Source organism: Protopterus annectens, chromosome 2.part0 (genome assembly GCF_019279795.1).
Source record: "Protopterus annectens isolate FY-2018-M chromosome 2.part0, PAN1.0, whole genome shotgun sequence".
Lineage (NCBI taxonomy): Eukaryota > Metazoa > Chordata > Ceratodontiformes > Protopteridae > Protopterus > Protopterus annectens.
In genome coordinates, this window is record NC_056728.1 from 1,435,770,781 (window position 1) to 1,435,790,967 (window position 20,187).

Consider the following 20,187-nt stretch of genomic DNA (forward strand, 5'->3'; position numbering starts at 1 on the left):
AAGCACTCAGGTCACTCAACTGCAAGTACAGGTCTGACCCAGTCATTATCCATGCTGGTGTGAACGACCTGAGATGTACCTCCCTGGACTACATGGAAAGAGACATAGAGGATCCCTCTGATTATGTAGGCCAGGCAGGTATGACCCTGACCTTCAGCAGTATCCTACCTTCACCAAGTATGATGCCACATAAACAGAGACAAGATAATCAGCTGTATTATTTTGCTTAGACTATGGTGTCATTCAAAGGGGGTCCAATGTCTGTCTGCCTGGGACGACATGCTGGACAGGCCACAGTGATTTGCAAGGAACGGCTTGCACCTGTCACCCCTGGGCTTCCGGATTTTGGATGATGCTCTTGCCACCCCCATTGTGCCTTTTTTATGCAAGATTCAGATACTACACCTACCACCCTAGAACACAGTAAAGGAAGGACACTAAGGGTACTGCTGCTCAATGCCAGAGGTCTCAACCTCAAGCTGCACACACTCTATGCCCTTCTCAGTATGTAGCACATTGATGTCTGTGCTGTGCCTGAAACCTGGTTCACAGCTTCTGACAGCACCCGGCACTATCGGGTGTTACCTCATATCATGCATTCCGCACCAGCATCCGACAACACCAAGAAGGATGGTGGGTGTCCATATTCATCAAGGACACCCTCACCTCATTGTTGGTGGCAACACACGATGCATCGGAGACCATCCAGGTGCCAGTGACCATAGGCAAGACTGCTCTGCAGTTTGTAGCATGTTACATGTCACCCTCTCAAACTCAGGTACCTCACACAGCTATCCTGCAAACACTGAAGGGGATAAATGTATCTCCAAACACCATCCTACTGGGTGATTCCAACTATCCACATATAGACTGGGATCACTAATCATGCCACAACACTCTAACACAAAGGTTCCATGAGTTCATACACTGAAATGCCATGGGACAACTGGTCCCAATCCCCTCAAGTGGAGGCAACATACTAGAAATCATCATCACGAACATGGGGTCACACTGTTCAACACCAGCAGTATACCCATCATTGGTGAGATCAGATCATGGACTACTCTCAGTGGGAGTCCACATCCCACCCACACCCCAGATGGAAAAACAAACAGTGAAGACCTTCTCAAATGCCGACTTCACATTTCTAAGGACTGGTGTGGTCTCTTTCAAGGCCCCCAAGCCAGCAGACACCATTACCCAAGCCACTGTATCACTTACAAATGCCTTCAACCAGCACCTCCAGGACTGCATGGATCAGGCAATCCCAAACAAAACAAAGACTCTTTGTACCACAGGCAAGCATCCAGTCTGGTGGACCCTAGCCATAAACAAGCTCTACAACACAAGGAAGGGGCTACTACAAGATAGAGCATAATCCGTAGGAGGGAAGACACCCCTGCTCATTGTGAGTAAAACACTGGGTTCCCCCATACAATCATCCGAGGCAAGTTTTGAGAGTAAACCCACTCACGACTCAAGGGACAATCATGAGGCCTTTTTTGCCTATGTTTGAAACCTGGGAGGGAACTCCCAGATATGCTCAGAATTAGTTCGGAATGATGTAGATCTCACTGCACCTGCAGACATTGCCAACATACTGGCTGACAGGTTCATTGCAGATTCCTCCCCCCCCTCCCCCCAACTGGAGGGGTATCTACACCAGAGGATTGTAGCCCCCCCATACATCTCCAATGCTGGGGTGGAAACTGCTCTATCCAAGGCAGAAAACACTTTATCCATGGGACCAGATGGTGACCCCAGTTGTGTGCTCCATGAACTCAATGAGTAATTACACCCGCAGTTAGGGCAGCTGTTTAATCTTAGCCTCACCTCAGGATATGTGCCCAAGGAGTGGCATACGGCTATGGTGGACCCACTTCACAAAGGAGGTGCCTCCACCAACCCCGGAAACTACCATCCCATCAGCTTGACAAGCCTGTTCTGCTAAGCTATGGAGAGGATCATAATGGGAATTATAAATGAAGACATAGGGGACTTGCAGACATTGGATACAATCCAGTTTGGCTTTGTCAAGGGCAGATCATGCCTTTTAAACTTGGTTGATGTTTTCAAAACAGTCACCCAGGCCATTGACGTGGGCAGGGCAGTCCACACAGCCTACCTTGACCTGGCAAAGGCTTTCGACACAATACCCCACTCAGGTATCATTGAAAACATCACCAGCTTAATTGTGAACCCATACATCACAGCATGGGTTGCAAACTAGCTAAGTGACGGAACACACAGGGTCGAAGTTGCTGGTGCCATGTCACACTCCAGAGCTGTCACAGGTGGTGTCCCACAGGGCTCAGTCCTGGGCCCACATTTGTTCAGCATCTGCTTTTCAGAAGTACGAGCAAACACAGGAGGATTATGGCTGACAAAGTTTGACGATGACTGCAAACTGGGAAGCATAGTTGGAAACCCATCTGACACAGACATCCTTCAGAAGGGTCTCATAGACACGGATAACTGGTGCCACAGCCATGACCGTACATTAAACACTAAACAATGCATAGCCATACCCTTCAGGAAGAACAAGGTTACCACTACTTCCCATCTAGGTGGCAATCCTCTAAGCACAGAGGAGGTTATCAGGAACCTGGGCACCCAGGTTGACAGTAACCTTTTGTTTGACACTCACATTGCCAGGGTAGTTTGGAAGGCCGTCTACATTGGCCACCTCATCATGCAGGGATTCACATCTAGATCAAGGGAGGTCATTGTTCCCCTGTACTCATCACTCATCAGACCAGTGATTGCATACAATGCCCCATTCAGAATGTATCTGACCCAACACCTGTGGCAATTGGATGGGCCCACAAATTCCTCAACAGGAGGTGAAAGGGTCTCAAACATATTTCTTATGCTGCCCGACTGAAGGGATTCCAGCTGTATTCAGTCACTTACCGTCTGCTCAGAGGTGATCTGTGCCTGACATACAAGGCTATGTCCAACCCAGAATTATTGAACATGCTTCACCTCAAGACCTCTACATCCATCAGAACTACACGGGCAGGAGACCTAAACCTCAACACAGATATTAATAGGATGTGCTGGAGGGACAGATTCATCACCCAGAGAGTCCCTATGCTGTGGAACAACATCCTGGTACATGTGAGGCTGAGCACCTCACTGGCTTCGTTCAAGTGAGATCTTGACCAATGGATGGGAGATGCAGGTATACCCCAGGGATAACCTCAGTATCACTGCTTGACAGAGGCACAGCAAAATAATGGCCATATTATCCATCAACTTGAAGGGGTGGCAGAAGCCACAAAACTCTGGGCTAGGCTTATTAATGCCCTAGGGCAGATAGCCTAGTATGAACCTATGAACCTATGCACATAGGCCTGGGGCAGTTCCTGCTATTAGGACAGTGGTCTGCAGCAAGCTATATAGTAGTAGTGGGTTTTAGCCATTGTTTTTGACCATGGCTATTCCATGTTGCTTCTTGTTGTGGTACAAACATGGGTGTGTGGTTATCCATGCTATTTATTGCTAGTCACCCTCATTTTGTATCTTGTTCCATGTTTTTGCACATGTACATCACTGTATGACGTGTGACCTGGTAGTGTCAGGGTGCTGATGTGGGCTTTGACCCTGTTTTCTATTACAGCACTGATATCTACATTCTCTATACTGTGTGTGTTTACACACCACACATCTTGATGTTTATACTTCTGGCATTGGGTAGCATTACATCTAGGTTCCTATCCCTTGTGGTACCCATGAGGTGGGTTTGTGTTTTTGTGGTTTATGATTCTTGAGGGTGGATGTTAGTTGGGGTCCTCAGGTGTGCATGTGGTACATGATATTACATTACTTAACACATGGCATTCATGCCTCAGGTGGTGCTGCAGGGCCACCTCTGTCGGATACACATACTACACTCCCTGTACATGTTTGGCAGCAGGTTGTGTCATGTTAGGCATCCCTGTTACTGTATGAGTGAGTCAGAGCGGGTATCAGTCCCAGTGTTCCTACTGACCAAGCGTATGTGCTATGCGTTGCCTCTTTGCCAAGGCCAGGGCATACTGGGCATGCCTCCTTCTGCCTACTGGGACAAGGTCAGGTTGTTCCTCCTCTGAGTCACCCCCTGCGTGTGGTGGTCTTGGCAATGGTGGGGGGATGTTTGGCCCAGCCCTGTGCTGGTCCTGCTGCAGCTGTTTCCGCAGGATCATATTATGTAGCATAGCACATATCATGATCATTTGGGTACATGTAGTTGGTGTGTACTGCAAGGCTCCACCAGATGTGTCCAGACACCGGAACCGTGACTTGAGCAGCCCAAACACACGCTCTATGATATTACGTGTTTGTGCGTGTGCCTCATTATGGCGTTCCTGTTCAGGTGTGTGTGCATTTCTGATGGGTGTCATCAGCCATGGCTCAAGTGCATAACCTGCATCCCCCACTAGGTGTCCGTGTGGGAAGTCCCCATTGGCAAATGATTGGTACAGCTGCGCCAGATGCCAGATATGGGAATCGTGGTAGCTCCCAGGGCAGCCAGCACACACATTCATTATTATGCCCTGGGCATCACACACGACCTGGCAGTTGATGGAGGGGTATCCCTTGCGGTTAATGTAGGCTCTACCCCGGTCTCCTGCTGGTGCTTTGATGCGTATGTGCGTGCAGTCTATAGCACCCAGTACCTCAGGGTATTCCGCTATTTGCTGGAAGAGACGCATATTCCTGGCCAATACCTCACGGGCATTGGGGAAATATACATGATCACCGACATGTGCTGACATGGCATCCAGGAACTGGTGTAGTACCCTGGAGGCTGATGCCTGTGATATCCCCATCATATCGCCAGTTGGTCTCTGGAAGGTACCTGTTGCTAGTATTCTTAGGCCAACACATACCTTGGTTTCCACTGGGATGGGTTCCCCTCTGTTGGTTCTGTGTGTGAGGCGTGGCCTGCACAGCTCAACAATCTGCTGCAGAAGGTCTCTGTCCACTCTATAGCGCTCTACTATCTCCAGCTCATGTAACCCATGGTAGGTGACCCTGGGCCTGTATACTCTTCTCCTTCTCCTCACTCTGGGTTGTCTGTCAGCATCTGCATTGTCACCACCCTCAGCAATTCGCCTATGTCTGATTATAACAGCTATGGCAGCCCCTAGCATTTCTGCTCTGAGTTCAGTTTTTTTCAGTTTTCAATTCTGATAGCTTAGTTTCTGGCAGTATCTCTTGTGAGAAACAGCCTGCACTGCTCTTTGCAGTGTTTTAAGTGCTGGGTTGGGCTTCTAGTCTGCCTGTGTAATTGCCTGCTTCTAATTGTTTCCACCAATTAACTCCAGCAGTATCTTCTGGCAGTTTCCCTGGATTTTAGTTGTTTCCTGTTTCCTTTCTGTTTCCTGAGGGGGAGCAATGTGCACACCAGCTTAAACACGCTCACAGTCACTTAAACACGCACACATCCTTACACGGTGTTACACGCCGCACACATCCTTACACGGTGTTAGCTAGGCTGATTCATGCTAAAACGCTACAAGACACTGCCTTACACACGCACGCGCTGCAAACCGTTGTAAACACAATACGCTCCCACATGTTGAACCTGCCTTACACGCACTCGCACGCGCGCATGCACGTATATCAAGAAACTTTGAGTGTAGGGATAGCGTATACCCTCAATTTCTTGACATTCGTAGTGTTCTGTTGGGACACACCTCCCTCCCTGATGTCTGTCTGTCATCTGTTACCTTACATTGCCCTCCAATCTGGTACATTTATTGCTATCATCCCCCCCCATGATGTCACCTACCTCTTACTCTGTTCCTCCCCCGTCTCTAACTCTTACACTACTCAGACAGTGCTCATTACCTATGTGACAGTGTGATTCAGTATTGTAACCCTCATTTACATAGGATTGCCTAGTAATGACTAGTTACATGTCTTACACGGAGCTTCCCCCCCTTGACAACCACTAAACGGAGGCCATATTGTTTTTGGTCTGCAAGTCCCTCCATTGACATTCAATGTAATACATAAATCCCACAATTGTGGGCTTATAAGCTTCGGTTTTCAGTTTTAGGTAGCGCACCCCGTTTGCGCGGGTGTGCGCTGCAGTTAAACACATAAATCCCGTGAAAAAAAAAAAGTTATATAACTTATTTTTGAAACACTTTTTCATGCCAATGGCCACATATTTGGCCATTGGCATGCTTAATGAAACATATGCACCCTTTATTTGGAGCTGACATAGCTCCGTTTTTAATTTTGCAGAAATGTACTCAGTTGTCAGCTGAGTACATTTCTGCAGCTAACACGTCCATTACACGGACTGGTTTCTGCTTCGTGGATCGCTCAAATACCTCATTTGCATATCTTTGAGCTGCAAATGAGGTATTGAGCATTTCCACGCCCAGTCCGTGTAAGAGACGTGTTAGCTGTCTCTTACACGGAGATTTGGGCTGTTCCTGAATCAGGAGGCTTACACGGAGGCTTACACTACTCTTGAACTCCGTGTAAGCCTTCCTGAATCTGGCCCATAGTCTACCTTTTGTGGTAACCTTTATGAATCCTCCTCAATATTTAGGGCTGTAAGAAAATCAGAAAGAAAAATAAAATTTGTTGGAAGAAGATGAGAGTTATGCTTGTGTTGTCTGTTCACTCAGAACGGTGTACACTCAGTGCAGGCAGCCATGAATCTCGCATGTTTGTATAAAGCACTAGTTTCAATAGTCCTCTGGCTATCTGACAGATGTTGAGATATTCCTTCCTTCAGTTTTCTATGTTTTTTCCTGCATTGAATCAAGAACATCCTGTACACATAGCTAAATAAATGATCTTTTCTGAATTGCAACTCAAATAATTGTAAAATCAAACATTTTTTACCAGTGATAAGGTGTTTAAAACTGTATACTTGCATATTAAAATACAAAACTGACTTTTATAACATATAAATGTACCTATATTTATATGAAATATTTACTTGTATAAGCAAATAAGTATTTATACAGCTGTGATATACATATAGTTAGGGTCTGGTCACCCTCTTTATGTACGGGTCTTGTCTATGGCATTCTAAAGACAGTGATAAAGCAGTTTGTCTGCAATTGAGAGTGAAACTCTTAACTGAAGCTCTCAGACAACATGAACTGGCACTGATAGGCCAGAGAAGAGGATGGGTTGAGACAGACACACATGGTGTGAGGACACAGTCTGTATGGTGAATGCAGCCTTGTCTTAACCATACAATGTAGAGAGCTGTTGATGTGTCACAAGTGTGTGACTATACACATTGACTTCAGACAAAAACTGATGCAATATGGAATGCCTATGTTGAGGACAACTACTTGTATCTCCCATACACTGATCTGTTTTTTTATTCATTTTGTGGCCATGCCTTGAGCACAGGATCCATGATGGAGGGTTTGAGGTAATGGTTCATCACCACCCTGCAGGTATGTTCACATCATGTCTTAAATAAAGTATAGAATAGGTGATAGCAATTTTGCTACTGTGCTATATATGACCTACATATTGTCTATACATATGGGCGCATTGTCTCATGCTCATGAGCACAGCCATACTGTTAGCATACTGAGTTATCATAGTGATAGTACACAGGTTAATATCTTACAGTTAACTTATATGTAACTATAGTTAAGTATGGGTAGTTTATACCACATGTTTTTAAAGGACCTTCTGGATTATAGGCCAGCAGTAACCATGTTTCAAGATTAGGCACTCTGGCATCCAAACATCACTGATTGCATAGCCAGTACTGTGGCAGCCCTGCAGTTTACATTTCCAGTATACTTGGTGATACAAGCTGTTTTTTTCTGAGTTTTATGCGAACCACCAGCCCCTTTTATAGGTCTTGAACTCTCATTAGAGTAAACCTGGATGGGGGCATCATCCAGGCAGTCATGGAGGAAATTTGGTCCTGCATCTTGCAGGCCCTTTCCAGGAAAACTCTCATCTCAGTGGCCTGAGTGTCTGGCTTCACTGGTTCCACCCACACTTATAGAGCAGACACTAATTATCTCCAACTCATAGAACCACAAGGTCACACTCCACACAATAGTGAAGAAAGGGACAGAGTTTTTTTTTTCTTTTTAATTAACTACTTTAACCTATCCTCTGGCAGGGGCTACTTAACTTCCCCCTCCTCTCACTGGGTCTTACAGAACCTAGGACGCTATCTGGGTCCTAACTGCCTGGGCCATAGTTGTGACTTTGTCTCAATAATCTGCAGAGCTGCCATTGCTTTTATTTGTTTATACTTTCATCTGTTCATACCACTTCTTGTAATGCTGCCATTATCTACTCCATCAGCACCCTTGACAGTGTGGGCATGGAGGTTTCTGTGCAGCTATCAGTATTTAATATATATGACAATATGGCACGTGACAACACATGATGTTTATAGAACAAAGGTCAGTACCACCAACACAGACATGACAGTTCAGAGACTGACATATTTCGTATCTCTACTAGTCTAATTGTTCAATTAACTGGAATGCCCATGTCTGTTGATTCTATAGAGATAAAGTTGGACTGTTCATATGTTTCACCCAGAAGGCATAAACATGCAGGCAGGCCTGATGTTGTTGTAACTGCTAAGTGTGTGCTGCATCTATGGCTGGCTGCAAATCTATAGTTGTTTTGACAAATGCACCAGGCTGTCAATGGTGGATGTGTGCTGCTAATGGATTTACACATATTGCTGCAGTCCTACACGCACTTGACATGGCAGTTTATGTTTTCCAAGGCAGGATGTGGTGAAGTTTTAAGTGACATGTGCAATGGGGCCAAAACTGTTCATAATGTATCCTTGAGGTGTCTCTCTATGATAGATACTACAGAAACACACAGAGTGGTCAATGACTATGATGGGGTGAATTGCAGATGTTATTGGGTCTCTCCATTGTCATCCAACAGCCTTGGACATAGCTCACTTGAGTAATGATTAACATAGGTATCAGGTGGGATTGCATCACTACTTTCTAACTAAAACCCAGACGGGTTCTGCTGCAGGTTCTGTGTCATTAGTACTGCCTGCAATGAGTAGACCTGATGATATGAGGGAAATACCATGCACATCCTGTTAGGAAGCCTACTTGCAGACAGGATCTGAATCATACAATTCCACATCCTAAATTCTACAAATAAGCCAGTGATACTTTTGTGCCTGTCCATCAGTCCACTCCTGCAGCTGAGGATTCGCTACTAGGTCATTGTAGAGAACATGTGCGTGACCTTCAGTGCTGTGTTACATGTGGAGCTACCTGTCATGACAATCAGTAATCAGTGCAATCAGTGTAACTGGGGTACATCATCACTTAAAATGCATGCCTCTACTGGAAATGTGCTTTTGTGTGTGTGTATCTACGTACCTGGGCAAATGGTGATGGTGCTGTCACATATAACATCTTTTGAGACATTGTAATTGGAACCTTACCTAATGTGATAGATTTGTATGATGTAAATATGGTATAACCTCTGAGGATTATGTCACAATAGTCCACTCATGATCATCAAATTCTTATGTGTATACAGTGTATTTATGGTATGGTATGACATTGTATGGTAGAACTATATCTACCAGACATTACCATTTTTGCCAGGGCTCACAGATACTGTAGCTACCTGCCTCACCTGTACTGTTTTTTCCTCTACCTGTTACACAGTCCCATATTCCACAGCTCATAAGACACCAATTTCAGATATGCTGGGTTGCAGTGGGAGTGATCCTACACTACAGTCTGGGAATCACCATATTTACCTGTTATTATGTTGTGAAACACTCCACACATACATGGAGATCACAGAAACAGTTTTTTGGTTGTGTGCATTCCTGCATGTAACCAAGCATGTTAACTGGAACATTATCAGGCCAAACATCTGTTCATTGATCATGCATGTTCATCTGTGCACTACATGGTAGGTTTCCTGAGCACGTGATTCAGGCTGGCAGATGTGTAGCATGAGCCAAGGCACCAGAGGATAACCACAATTAGGAATGAGTGGATTTTTAATATAATGTATTTTCTTAATTCCTTCCATTGATTTTTTTTTCAGATTGAAATACTTACATAGCAGGTGCCCCATAGGATTATTGCATTCAAGAGGTATGTTGTAAGTTTAATTTGCCTCTATATGTTGGCATCATGTACATTTCAAATAATTTCTGCAGCTGAATTAACCCATCAGGTGTATGCAGACAATGACACCAAGTACTTGCGGTATGTGTCTCTCATTGTGGTGCTGTTTCTGAGAAATGTATGTGGTTACCAGCCTCGTGGCATAAGACAGTCAGAGACTGGTCAGTATTTGGGTGGTGGCAGACTGAACCTCTGCCACAGTGTCAACCTCATGGTTCCAGAATGTTCCTGATGTGTGCGCTACACACTAGGCAGACTTTAATCTCTAGTAGTTCTGGGCTGCCTCTCAGGCTGTGTGTAGTTATGTAAGACACACACAAGTCTTAGACAGCTTCCAAGAGCACTTTGCACAGATTATATCTGTTACCTCCTAATCAAAGAGCTGGTATACCTAGAGTCTCTGATATTATCTGTTAGGCTGTCATCTTGCTTCTGGATGAGAAGGGCTTATACCGTCTCCTGAACCATCATCTCACACTTTTCTGAGGCTTTTGAAGTAAATGTGTGTCTAAGAAATAACACTGGGGGTGATGTCATTTTTCACACACTTCAATGCTGACCAAATTAGACACTTGCAATATAAACTACAGTCAGATCAGCAAGGTCAGTTTTGGCCAAATTAGGCACCTGCTACGACAACAATAAGATCATCATTGTTACTCTTGAACCAGAAGAGCAGTCAGTCTATAAAATGAATTGCTTGTTATAGAAGTGCCATCCAGACTTAATCTGGAGAAGTAAATAATGACTTTCAAGATCTGGCTATTATTTTAGAAAATAAAAGTAACATCATTTTAAATGGTGACTCCAATTACCCACACATAGACTGGAGGGTTGATGCTGACTGTTCATTTGTTAGGGATGAGTTTTCTGGATATTCTTTACTTACACAATTTGTATCAACTAAATGATTGTCCAGTATGTATTAGCAATATTTTAGCCTTGTTGATTATTAAGGGCGTCAGTCTCACTTCCACGATTACTCTGAAATGGCCACTTGGTAATTGTGACCATGTTATTTTTCATTTTTGCTTCTGTTTTTGTAATGGGACCAAATAATCACCCATTGTTCATTATAATTTCTTATCCCTGGATAATATTTTTTTTTCAAAGTACTTTTCTGACCTTGTTATCAGTAACAACCTTCTGGCCCCAATGTGCCCTGCTAGTATGCGCATCTGGCACTCATTGACTACTCAACATAAGACCCATCATAGGTCAGTTGGTTTACTTTATCCTCAATAACAGTGGTAGTGGGTTGGACAGGAAACCTGTTATTTCATTTAGATATCTAGGCTTACCTGAGGCTGCTTCATTAACTATCATGTTTAAAAATCTCTTGCAAAAATGCATTGTTCCATATTCCTGTAAAAAGGACAGCATTATTCCAATTTCCAAAAATGAGAGTTGTTGCATTGTGGACAGTTACCACCAAATCAGTCTCACATCTTTAGTGTGTAAATGTTTTGAAAGATGCCTTTTGAACTTGAAATTAATCCTGGTCCATCAGTATGGCTTTATGGAAGGTAACTGTACATCCTGCTGCCAAATCAGTTTTTATGATCATGTTAATAGGATTGTGGATAACAGACTGGGTGTTATTATGGTAAGTTTAAATCTTTCCAAAGCATCAAATAGTGAAACAAATTCACTTAGTATCAAATGCATGATGAAACTTGGTATTAATACCATTGTGTTAAACTTATGACTTTCTAATAAACAATTTAATGTAAAAATTGTAGGCTATTATTTGCATTGGACATGCGTTCAGTCATGGATCTGTTTTAGGTCTAGTACTGTTCAACGTGACATTTTCATTTCTGCCTGCTTATAAAAGTACTTGGATTGCCAAATATGCAGACAATATCACTTTAGGGTAAGATATTATTATGATATTGTCCTGTGCAATTTAACCACTCACTTTTATAAGGGAATACATGGCTAGGCTTAAAAAGACCTCTTAGTGCCATTAGCTTAAGTCATCACCATTGAACCTATGATATCGATTATAATATCTTTATTTACTATCACTCTAGTGTAGTACATAGGGATGAATAGCACTAGGTTTAACATTCATTTTAGTATATGCCATTTTATGACTTTGGGGACCCTAAAAATCAGTCATCTATTAGGGTACACGTCTATCGGGAGCACTTTTTTATTTAAAGATCTAAGTGTTGACATTGACCACAGACTTTTAAAGCCAATGCTTCAGTGGTCAAATCTAAACTGCTAAAAGTATGAAGTCAACTTTTCAGAGGTTTGCAACCTAGATCTTCTGCTTCACATATAAAATGATTTGCAATTTATGCTAGACCAATTACTGCTTCACATGTTATGCTTTTCTACTGTTCTATGGTTGAATTAATTATCCTCGATGGAGAACAAAGAAAATCTACTGGTTATCTATGTCATGTTAAAGATATTAACTATTCTGACAGACTTAAAGTTTGGACTTATTTTCCATTCACTACCACTTTATAACAGTCATATTATGAATAGGGTTCAAAGCTTTACACATTGAGGAGTTAAGAATTTTGTTTGATTTGGACTTTATTCTAAAAGATAGTTATGAGATAGTAGTCTTTGTTACCATTTTGGTTCTTATAGCTCTGTAAGATGTTTTAAATTTTCTTCTTATGACATTGTTCATTTATGATATAAACTCACAATTCATATATCTAATTACAAATCTGTGAATATATTTATGATGTCACTAGATTCTTGGGTTGGTTGTTTAGTATATTCTACAAATGTAGACACTGCATTCACACAAGGCGACTGGCCTGAACACAGGCATACCTTGAACTGTGAACTATGAACTGCTGCTTTGGAACATTAGAAGTTTCTAGTATGTACTGCCACTTCTTGCTTTCTATTTGTAATATATTAGCATCTATAGGTTGTTTACCGACAAGCCACTGACAATCAATTTTCTTCTGCTCACCAACTGTCAAAAATTAAAGTGTTTTGTTACAATTTACAACTGCATCGCATCATCTGCTGAGTTAAATGCAGCTGTGCATTTTACAAAAGTATATCCTTATCTATTTGGGCCATTTCTTTAACAAAAAGCTTTGTAAACTTTTTATTAAAACCACGGCCCAAATAAATTTACAGTTTCCCAGCATGAGATGACAATCCATATACTTTAATGGAAACCTCTCTGCAAATGTGCAACTTACGTCCATTAAAGTCTATGGATGCCTCACAGGTTTTTCCCTCAGTTGATGCCACTGATGTAAAATATCACTTTTAAACCTCCATGCCATCAGTGCAGGGGAAACATATTTTATGAGATTTTATTTAAACATCAACATGCATACTGATATAATAAACAGGTAGATGAGCACTTTGTACTCCACATGAGCTGGTGTAACAGGTATGTCACAAAACCATGGCAAAACATATTAAATACCAAAAATGGGGAGTCAAAAACATTAAAAATTTTTTTTAGGGGAGCAAGCCCCCCACATCCCCAGAAATTAAATATACCAACTCCACGGATGTAACACACTGACAAAAAGGGAGAAAAAACAGAAAAGCACACTGCCTGCTCCCATAATGCAATACATTGTGGTGAAACTCACTGCAACTTTAAATTCTTGAACTTAAGCAACTCAACCACCAGGGCAGTGACCAACTGTAACTATAACACATCTATATACATTATGTTGGACTTTTGAGTAGAATGCCTACATCCTGATTATGGAGAAGTTTGTCCAGATCTTACTATTCAGTCAGAGTAATATGCATCACTAAATCTGTCAAACAGTTTTCCCATGCATTCAGGGTCTAGTCTATGCCAAGTGGCCTTTCATCCAGACTTATTATCATGGTTTGCTGAATCAACTCAGCCCTGTATTGCCGAAGCGACATGGCCTTGTATTGCTTGAGGCAGCAGTGTATAACATTAGGGTGTTCCTTTTTCCTTACTGCTGTGTGACTATGATGTTAAGATGAGGAAGTAAGGAGGTTGTGGGGGCAAAGCCTCTTATGTCAGGAGTATGTTCCCCTCCGGAAAAAAGCACTTTTTTCACTTGTTTAAGGGTTTTCAGTTATACCTCACCATATAAAAAAGAAATAAAGTGTATCCAGTGTAGCGTAATTTTATTTAGCATAAGTAAAGCAGGAAAAAGAGTGCATTGCCTCACTATGTTATTTAGTATTAGGAAAGAGAAATGCTATAAGTCTGTACAGATGACCATGCAAGTACCTCACATCTATATACTGTCAAGCCTTCAGCATGAAAAATGTTCTAAACCCTGTACGCATGGCGTAGCTTAGTTTTTGACTGGTTTTATTCAGGACAGAGTTTATACATACATTAAGCCATAGCAAATTCTCTCTTACTACACTCAGCAATTTTAGTGCCTTTGATTTTCTGAGTGACTGACATTTTGAAAGAGTAATACTGTCCTTCTGTTGATGAGCCACATGGTTATGAATCATCTATCCAATAGTGTTTGCTAGCAAAAATCACAGATACAGCCTACAGCTCATAGCTATGCTTGCATAGTATTAAAGCTGTGCTATAATTTCATGAACAGGAAAAAATTAAGTTCTTTACAAGAAAGATGGTTGTATGATCTGCAGATTGCATTGATTTGGTGGCTTCAAGGTGATGCACATGCCATTAATGAATATTATGATGAAAAGTTCTAATACTGAGCCTTGTGCAACAAGAAGTAACACTACAAGTGTGGGTGATAGAGCACTGTTCCATCTAATTGAGCGATGCTTAATTTCTGATAAGCCATAGCTAGATGATATTTTTAACAGCATGTGACAGGTGATAGAAACAACTATCTTTTATATGAAAAAGTGAATAATTTCATTGGTGTGTTTTAGCTGACCACTTTTAAACGTAATGACATCTTACAGGGAGTTATACATTCTCCATTATATGTGCAAGCACAAAATCATGCTGTGAATTACAAAATGAAGCTGTTGTTAAAGTTGAAGACGTTTAGAATCTGCTCATCTATCTAGAAATCTTTTTATAAAGCAGACAACAGAGTGATAGCTCAATAGTTGTTAAGAGCCACTGAAATACCTTCTTCATACAAGTGAAAAGTAAGTGCTCTTTTTCCAGAAGGTATGAATCATTAGCAGAACAGCAATAAGTATTGCTACTACGTATGAAATGGCACTTGTATAGCCCCTTAAGAACTCTGGTGGAAGTCTGTTTGTGAATACAGGTCCTGACTTAAAATTTTAAAATAATCTATGCAGTTTACTTGGAGTAGCATTCTGGATGTGTAACACAAGGCCATTTTTAAGTGATGAGATGTGGTAGGATGCTCAGTTGTCACTTACTGGACTTGACTGCCAGAACCAAGAAATGAAATATGGAATAATGTTTGATTTATTTTTTTAGATAAGGGAAGGGGTAGTTTTGTGAAGAGGATTGATTATTACTATGTTTCCAAGACTGGGTATGCATGGATATGCGGCGAGCATGAAGAAGGAGTCACCCACTTTCATAAGTGACAAAATTCCACAGATGGATCTGCCCCACCCCCATTAGAAACCAGGGGACACTGATAACACAACTGCCCTTGAGGTGTACATCTTTCCTCACCTCTGAGGAAGAGGAGGGTGGGCACTATCTTATTACTCCTCTCCCCAGCTAGGTCTGTGTTAACTAGCATTTATTCCAGGTATTCTGGGCCATAGTCAGGGATTAATTCCTCTGTCTCTGCTATATAAATGCATATATACTTAGTATATTTTGACATCCAGTTGAGATGCTACAACAATTCTTAAATGAACACCATTTTACCAGTTTTTTTTTTTTTTTTTTGATCAGGTATGTATCTGGACATGCAATTTAAGAATGTGCGGCCACAGAATTTCTTATAAAAAGGATACCGGGCCTAAAGCACATGTCCTACATGGACCACCTCAAAATTCTGTCACTCTACTCAGTGTCAAACAGACTACTGAGAGACAACCTATGCATGGCATATAAGGCATCCTCAAGCCAGTACTTATGAACCTACTCCACATCTGCTAGTCTAATGTTACTAGGAACATCTAGTCCAGGGACCTAAACCTCTTCTGCAGCATAAGCAGAATGGGTTGGAGTGACAGGTACACGTCTGAGAAGATTCCACTACTCTGGAGTAGTGTTGCCACCTATCTGTTTTTTATGGACTATCCAGAAATCAAACTTATTATCCTGTAGTCTGGAAAACACTTTACAAACCCTGATAATCTGTTTCAACAAAGAAACAGACTATAGTATTTTGTTAAATCAGCAGATTTACTATGCTTTTTTTTTATTATTTGCAGAAAAGCATAGTAAACTGGAAAAAAAAGGATTGCAATTGGAAAAAAGGGCATTCCTCTTCACCAGACATGACAATGACATCACAAAATGGGTGGAAAGTGGACAAAGATAGGGGAGGAGATGGGCTGGGTTATGGGAGGTGTGAATGGTGTGGCCCTGGTCCAGTTTTGACCACAACAAAAGGTGGCAATCTTACTCTGGAATAAACTTCTCATCCACATAAGGAATAAACTTCTCATCCACATAAAACAAAGCTCTTCTGTTTCCCTATTCAAATGCAATTTAAACCAATGGATGGAAAAACTCTACCCCTATCCTCCTAATGGACATAGGCAGTGCTTAAATGCCCTACCCTATCTTACAGTAGGTTGCCCTAATACACTGAAGGTGTGACACCAATAATTAATCCTTTATAAATTAAAATTATTTAAGCAAAAACTATGGCAAGGATAAACACCTATGGATTAACATAGCTGGGTGACAAATGGGTAACATGGCTCAGCGTAAAATGTCCCACCAAGGATGATAGCCTACCTGTTACTCTCCCATTAACTTACGAATGTATACAAATTATCCTAGACCTGCACTGTTTTTTTTAACAAGACATGTATTTCTTTCTATGGCTAAGTCACAATCTATGATGGTACCATAATTTTTCATTTAAAGTGTAGCTGATTTTACAAATGATCAGTGAAACTGTAAGTGTTAATAGTCTCATAGTATGTTTAGTGTGTCTAAGTAATGAACAGTTATTTTAATAGGGAAGATATTAACCTTACTGGGCCTACATTGGTTGCTTTTCGGACTGAAGCTGTCTTATAACATTGCCTCAGAAAACTTTAGACCTTTTTGCAACACGACTACCGACATTATGAAGAAATTTCTGTCCATTTCTTGGGAACTGTTGAAGACTCTGAGTTACTCAGCAGTGCTAAAGAGATTAAGTCCCACCATCTGCTTTGCACAATTCCGGAACCTATTATAATTCTGTTTCCTAACATTTCTTGACCAATTATGTATTTAGAAAATCAACAGCAATCATCCTTACTTAGCTTATTGTTGTGTGTTTCCTGAGGAAGCCTTTTGTTTAATATGAAAACTTGAATTATATCTGCATGAGTAATAGAGTTTCTCATTCAACAGCACAAGTGTTTTTTTAGTATGGATGTATTTTACCCTATAAATGCAGACCAATAGTGTGAATCTATAAAAAGAGATATCATCCAAGACAATATATGTCTTTACATTACTCAGGAGATTTAGAAGGCCCATCTCTGATCCTTTATGGCTATGACACCTTTTATGGATACGTAAAACACAGAACTTTTTAATATGCATTCTGTAAGAGTAGGTGTTACTATGCTTGTTTGTCATACAGTAGTTAGTTCTGTGGCATGGATGGAGGAAACCATGACTGTGTCCTAGACAGCAAGGGCCTGATCACTGACCTGGAGGTCAGAACAACTGGCAGAGGATGGAGAAGATTGACAATGTTTACACTATACTCCTCTCTCAAGGGGGTAGTTGGAGGTACTGTGTCCTGAGATGCACTCTGCCTGTAAATTCCTAGTGGAAAGCAGAGATAAGACAATGGCAGCTTCTGCCCACAAAGGGGAGTAGAGCTATTGGGGGCAACATTACTTGATGAATTTAGTGAGAGCACCCTCATACCATACCACTGGATACCTACCTCTTGGACAAGTCAAGTACCTGCTCATTTCGTTTTATTTGTTTAAAACAGATGCCTCATTTTAGACAAACCACCCATTTTCTGAAGTGGCCATTGAGTGTTTAGTCTTAAGTGGTCTTCTTGCAATCATATCTCAAGTACATAATGACTGGGAAAATCAGATCTAAAAATAAGAATATCTGTAATGCCAAAGCAATTTAATATTCCTTCAGTGCATCGTACAGTATGTGCTTGATATGGATTCTACAGTACTATACTCTAAAACTTTTTTTTTAATAAGTGTCAAGCTATAACAATAGAAAACTCTACAAGAAGAATTTCTATTTTCTATTTTAGTGATTAACAGGAAAACAATAAGCAAATAACCATGCTGCAGATACTGATCTAAATTAGTTTTTCATGGGCATTCACACACGCAGTCAATAAATAACGTTCTCGAGTGCTAAAGGAAGACGATATATTTTTGTAGGGTAGAACAGGACTGGATTACTCTGTTTCTAATCAATAGCGTAGATCATACTCACAAGTGCAAACTGTTTGTTCAACATCATCTGAGCAGCTAGAGTGGACTCATTGTGGAAGAGATGTGGCTGCATGTGACTCCACATGTGGGGAAACCACCAGAATTCGTCAACATATTTAAGTAGCAGATCGTCTCCTTTATCCTCTTGAAATGTCCCTTTAAGAAGCAACAACATACAACAGAACTTAGCAATAAACACTCCAAAGGTTGTATTGTAAGACAGTTTTGTTATACTACATTATATTAAATTTACTTGAAAGAAGGAGACAATAAACCTTTTTTTTTCGGTTTTACCTATTCTTCGCCTAGCCTATGTTCTTCTGAATGTCTCTCTGGATTTGGATTACCTTTCCAGATGTCCATTCCAGGGGTCCACAACCCTCTCTGTGACAAACTACTTTGAGAGATCCAGAGAGTTAGTCCTTATAGTCTGTGTCTCTACCACTCCCTCTGTCTTTTATGTACAGAATAACCCCTTTCACATTTGCTCAAAATGATCTTGTGCAGTAGTATTATGTTTCATATCTATATCTGCTGGACTTTAGTAACAACACCTCTAACTACTCATGTCTCTCATCACATTCTTTTCCCTCCATGTAGTACATCTTTTCCCACCTTCTACCTTTCTGACTATTTCATTAGCCTTTCAAAATCCTTCTGTAGTTTCTTCATAACATGAAGAGCCAAGTACCTGGCACCATAAAAGTAGCTCACAGCTGTATAGGATGGAGTAGCATCATCAGTGATAGTTCAGATATTAGTCAGGTCAGTATATTATTGCAGATTCTAGGCAGTAACAAGAGCATGTTATCCCACACTTATAAGCTTATCTGCACAAGGGTATACCAAGATAAAATAGTGTTTGTGGATTACTGGAACCATCATGATCTGGATCTTTCATTGGACCAGAAACTGTCTGCCATTAAAGCCACTATTTCTCTTTCCCCTTTCAAAAAACGTATCTATACGCAATTCATGATTACAAATAACCTATATTTCACGCCCGTTCATTTAAATAAAATTAACTCGAATACCTCGTTAGCATGTCCATGTTGCTGTTACCCCAAAGCTGACATCCTACACATAATATGATTCTGTAGATACTCCAACAGTATTTGGTGTTCCCTTAAGGTGAAACTTGACAAAATGGGATATCACAAATCACCCCTCTCGTGGGAAACGACACTATTACATATCACAAACACTAATATTCCAAAATTGAAATCTCACACTTTAATTACCATTTGTCTACTAGTCAAATTTGACATTACCAAAAATTGGATGGATTGTACAGAGATGTCATGGAATGGATTCAGGAAAATGGTGATTAAATATATTACATCACAAAAGTTTTTAATAACAAACCCTAAGAAACGGGCTTATTTCCAGAAGATCTGGAATACATTATTTGAAGTTTTAGCTGTTAATTAACATCCGGTTAATATACACTTGATATAGTTGAACAGATCCTTCGATATTTGTTTTTTTGATTCTTCCCTTTGTGCTCTCTTGTTTCACTGATTATCTGTTGTGTGGTCTAGATTACGGTTAT

General features: G+C 41.0%; 1 protein-coding gene across 1 annotated transcript in view; it reads right to left on the minus strand.

Annotated features, from left to right (window-relative positions):
* LOC122793530 (bifunctional heparan sulfate N-deacetylase/N-sulfotransferase 3-like) overlaps nt 1–20,187 on the minus strand; it is a 1,344,847-nt gene that overhangs the window by 703,756 nt on the left and 620,904 nt on the right. Inside the window, exon 8 of the mRNA XM_044061660.1 lies at nt 18,637–18,791. Within this exon, the coding sequence (XP_043917595.1) occupies nt 18,637–18,791 (155 nt within the window). The remainder of the gene's footprint in view (nt 1–18,636; nt 18,792–20,187) is intronic.